Here is a 5,086-nt window from a genome sequence, read left to right on the forward strand (position 1 = left end):
TCAGGAAAATAACCTCACACTCAACGTCAACAAAACTAAGGAGATGATTGTGGACTTCAGGAAACAGCAGAGGGAACACCCCCCTATCCACATCGATGGAACAGTAGTGGAGAGGGTAGCAAGTTTTAAGTTCCTCGGCATACACATCACAGACAAACTGAATTGGTCCACTCACACAGACAGCATTGTGAAGAAGGCGCAGCAGCGCCTCTTCAACCTCAGGAGGCTGAAGAAATTCGGCTTGTCACCAAAAGCACTCACAAACTTCTACAGATGCACAATCGAGAGCATCCTGGCGGGCTGTATCACCGCCTGGTACGGCAACTGCTCCGCCCTCAACCGTAAGGCTCTCCAGAGGGTGGTGAGGTCTGCACAACGCATCACCGGGGGCAAACTACCTGCCCTCCAGGACACCTACACCACCCGATGTCACAGGAAGGCCATAAAGATCATCAAGGACATCAACCACCCGAGCCACTGCCTGTTCACCCCGCTATCATCCAGAAGGCGAGGTCAGTACAGGTGCATCAAAGCTGGGACCGAGAGACTGAAAAACAGCTTCTATCTCAAGGCCATCAGACTGTTAAACAGCCACCACTAACATTGAGTGGCTGCTGCCAACACACTGACACTGACTCAACTCCAGCCACTTTAATAATGGGAATTGATGGGAAATGATGTAAATATATCACTAGCCACTTTAAACAATGCTACCTTATATAATGTTACTTACCCTACATTATTCATCTCATATGCATACGTATATACTGTACTCTATATCATCGACTGTATCCTTATGTAATACATGTATCACTAGCCACTTTAAACTATGCCACTTTGTTTACATACTCATCTCATTTGTACATACTGTACTCGATACCATCTACTGTATCTTGCCTATGCTGCTCTGTACCATCACTCATTCATATATCCTTATGTACATATTCTTTATCCCCTTATACTGTGTACAAGACAGTAGTTTTGGAATTGTTAGTTAGATTACTTGTTGGTTATTACTGCATTGTCGGAACTAGAAGCACAAGCATTTCGCTACACTCGCATTAACATCTGCTAACCATGTGTATGTGACAAATAAAATTTGATTTGATTTGATTTGACTGTACATTCTGAACCTTGTTTGACGTGAGTAGGTCACATGACCAAGGAGCTATTGAAATTGTACATTTTGAAAAATGTATGTAAAAACGTGTGAGTTAAAAATGGACAAAATTAAGGGTGTGCAATATAGAAGGGTAGTAAGTGGACATCAAACCTTGTTTGAGTCCCGTAGGTCACATGACCAAGGAGCAATTGAAATTCAAATGTAAAAAAAGTTTGCACTTTGTTTAAGCTCCCTAACTAATTCGACTTGGAATAGGAAATGCTGCTCACATTTCCCCATGTTTATTAGCTTTGGAAAGCGAATTAATGTCCATATCATGAAAATAAGACCTGTGCAATGTTGTGCGCATTTTTCCCAACATCATGACACTCATTTGTAGTCTGTGGCTCAAGTGGTTTGAAAGCTATTGAGGTTTGATAGCGTGAATATCCATCGAATATCCAACTTAAATGTCTTTACCTCGGTTCAGCAATAAGACGTTGACCAAATGGGCACCTTCCTACATCTGCATGCATTCTGGAAAGAGACGCACCATATCTTCGCACCCCCCCCCCCCCCCCCCCCCCCCCCCTGTACTTGATCCAACATTTAAAATTATACTCAAAACACATTATCTTCACACATATTTCAGACGCTTTTCACTGACTGCCGCAATTTACTCAGCTAAACCTATTGCCACGCGCACTACCCAAATTGCCATCTTCCCAAACACACTTAAACAATCCACAACAAAAACATTTAAGAAGCGATTGATCATCTGTGGCTAAGTCATGCTCCCTGGTGAAGGGTGAAGTATTTTGAAATAATTTTATTTAGACAGGAGTAATTATATAAGTTTAGGTCTGCATATTATTCCCATAGAAACGCATTGGGCTTACACTGGACAGATTTTGGCCCATAACGCGGCCGTGCTGGAGAGGAAGGTGTTTCACAAATAATGCTTTATTGGTTGCACTGTGTTGGTGGATAGTTCTGAACCAGGTGTCGATTCATTTGTCTGGGCTATAGGTCTACAAAGCAGCTTTCCAAAACAAGCTTTTCACATTGCTATCGCAATAATTTAATTAACAAGAATTACCCCCCTAGTAGGCTACATATTGAGCTTTTTCAATTTCTGCAAAAAAATATAATTTTCCTGCATATGCCACAGATATATGGAATAGAATGAAAGAGTTATTTGAAAAACTATCCTGTCTGTGTTGGTTTGTTTAACCGTTACTCTATGTGGTTTAACAGTTTCGTGGTACTGTAATTGAACTGCGAGTGTTCATCGGTGAATGGCGTTGAAATGGTGCCCCTAGTGGTTTAGCGTTAACCATGCATGAAACTAACGAGCGCTCTTCTCTTTCCCTCTATGGTCCTTCACCTTGTTGGCTGTGTGAGCGCACCAGAGGAGTGTCACCTAAAGTCGACGATTCGTATCGAAATGTGAGGCAAACGACGGGGAATTTCAAACAACATTGCCTAAATGATGGAACTGATCAAATGTAAGTAAGATCAAGGTCTCTCAAAGGCGTTGTAGACTATTTGATGTTTTCATTGCCAAGAGAGGAGTTATTTATCTATTCTATTCTAAAGGAATTGTTAAATGACAATCAGTGATTTTAGAAGATACTGTATGTTGCTCATTAAAGAACGAGTTAAATGAGAGAACTATAATGGTACTAACATTTTTCATTTTTAGGGTAGCCCAATGTGTAAACAGTTTAGACAGTTTAGTTTATTGGCTTTGTCAGTCTTAAACTGATATTGCACATTTATGTAGTCTAGAATACACTTTTAATAAAATAAGATCACTACCACAATGTTGTCTATGAATGTCTGCGTGCAGCTTTGCAAATAGGACTATAGAAGCAATTATTTATTTGACTTGCAGAACAAAGTGTGATTGTAATTGTTCTTTCTGTACCTATGAACAATAACAATGAGTCCTGAATGTATGATTCTCTGTGAAAAAACGGGGCATCAGTGTGTTGCAGAGCTAAGGATAATAATACCCTTGATTTATCTAGTCTTTGTAGAATTTCTTACACATGGATGCATAATGCATCAGATTTTCTCCCTCAATGTCAGTTCAATTACCTTTAGACCTGTGTGACAATGACCTATTTCCAGAAAACCTATTTCTATGGAAGGAACACATCATCTGACTCTTCTGTCTATCTCTTGTAGGGCAGAGAAAACCATGACCTGACCTGTATCTGGGCTGGACTATCTTGTCATTAATCAAGCCTATTACATTGTATCTGAATCCATAAGACAATTAAGTAATATGCAATCATAAAAAGATCTGAGTTACACAGTACCCATCATCAAGCCTAGAGAGATGGTCCTTTCCGAGAAGAGCTCCAGGGCCTCGGGGCCTAAGAAAGCATGCAGAAAATGGGGCCTATGGCCCCAGAGTTTCCCCTCCCCGGCCCTGTGCTGCGCCTGTGGCCTGGGGATCATGCTGGCGGGCATCAACATCACCTTGGTGGGGGCTTTCACTTTCAAGTCCTTCATCCCCGCCAGCAACCCATCCATCGTCATTGGGCCACTGCTCCTAATAGTGGCTCTGTCCTTTTTTGGGGCATGCTGCATGTGTAGCCGACGGGCCCCGGCCCGCGATACCCGTAAGGCAAAGGGGGGCGAGAGCTGGGGGCTGATGCGGATGGGGGCCGGCGCAACGTTTGAGATGGAGACAAGCGAACACACGCTGCAGGACACCACCGCCGTGCAGCTCAGTCCCACCAACTCCCCGACCTCCTCCCACAAGTCTAGTAACTCCACCCATAGGGACACCCCTGCACTGCGGGCCTGTGAGGATGACCCTGCCTCCAGTGCCTGCGAGCTCACCACCTCAGAGACCTATAATATAGATGTGACACCTGATGACCAGGTCTTGACTGCAGAGGACCAGGCAATGACCTCTGAGGACCAGGCATTGACCACTGAGAACCAGGCATTGACCACTGATGACCAGGCATTGACCTCTGATGACCAGGCATTGACCTCTGATGACCAGGCATTGACCTCTGAGGACCAGGCATTGACCTCTGAGGACCAGGTATTGACCTCTGAGGACCAGGCAATGACCTCTGAGGACCAGGCAATAACCTCTGAGGACCAGGCATTGACCTCTGAAGACCAGGCATTGACCACTGAGGACTAGACATTGACCTCTGAGGACCAGGCATTGACCTCTGAGGACCAGGCATTGACCTCTGATATTGATTATAAGGAGAGCATCCAGATGAAGGCTATACACAAGCCTTACCTAACGTAGCAGGGCTGTCTCCTGGCTATTACATAAACTGGTGCCGTATACTCCTCTGGTACTATATACAGTGCATTTGGAAAGTATTCAGACCCTTTCACTTTTTCCGCATTTTGTTACGTTACTGCCTTATTCTAAAATGTATTAAATCATTTTTCAATCTACACACAATACCCCATAACAACAAATATTATATATATATATATATATATATAAAAATATTTGTATTTTATTTACTTTGTTGAAGCACCTTTGGCAGCAATTACAGCATTCGAGTCTTCTTGGGTATGACGCTACAAGCTTGACACACCTGTATTTGGGGAGTTTCTCCCATTCTTCTCTGCAGGTCCTCTCAAGCTCTGTCAGGTTGAATGGGGAGCGTCACAGCACAGCTATTTTCAGGTCTCTCCAGAGATGTTTGATTGGGTTCAAGTCCGGGCTCTGGCTGGGCCACTCAAGGATACTCAGAGACTTGTCCCGAAGTCACTCCTGGGTTGTCTTGGCTGTGTGCTTAGGGTCGCTGTCCTTTTGGAAGGTGAACCTTCGCCCCAGTCTGAGGTCCTGAGCGCTCTGGAGCAGTTTTTCATCAAGGATCTCTCTATTCTTTGCTCCTTTCATCTTTCCCTCAATCCTGACTAGTCTCCCAGTCCCTGCCGCTGAAAAACATCCCCACAGCATGATGCTGCCACCTCCATGCTTCACCGTAG

General features: G+C 43.9%; 1 protein-coding gene across 1 annotated transcript; it reads left to right on the forward strand.

Moving 5' to 3' along the window:
* Positions 1 to 2,486: 2,486 nt before the first annotated feature.
* On the forward strand, positions 2,487 to 4,530 carry LOC110522873 (transmembrane protein 275-like). Its single transcript, XM_021601325.2, has 2 exons — positions 2,487 to 2,610; positions 3,296 to 4,530. Exon 2 carries the CDS (start codon positions 3,450 to 3,452, stop codon positions 4,272 to 4,274), a length of 825 nt encoding a protein of 274 aa, XP_021457000.1. The 5' UTR covers positions 2,487 to 2,610; positions 3,296 to 3,449; the 3' UTR covers positions 4,275 to 4,530.
* Positions 4,531 to 5,086: the final 556 nt, after the last annotated feature.

This window comes from Oncorhynchus mykiss, chromosome 5 (genome assembly GCF_013265735.2).
Source record: "Oncorhynchus mykiss isolate Arlee chromosome 5, USDA_OmykA_1.1, whole genome shotgun sequence".
In the NCBI taxonomy this organism is placed as follows: Eukaryota; Metazoa; Chordata; class Actinopteri; order Salmoniformes; family Salmonidae; genus Oncorhynchus; species Oncorhynchus mykiss.

Excerpts from the sequence above, each read along its gene's own strand:
- LOC110522873 (XM_021601325.2), top strand. The coding sequence starts at position 3,450 with ATGGTCCTTTCCGAGAAGAGCTCCAGGGCCTCGGGGCCTAAGAAAGCA.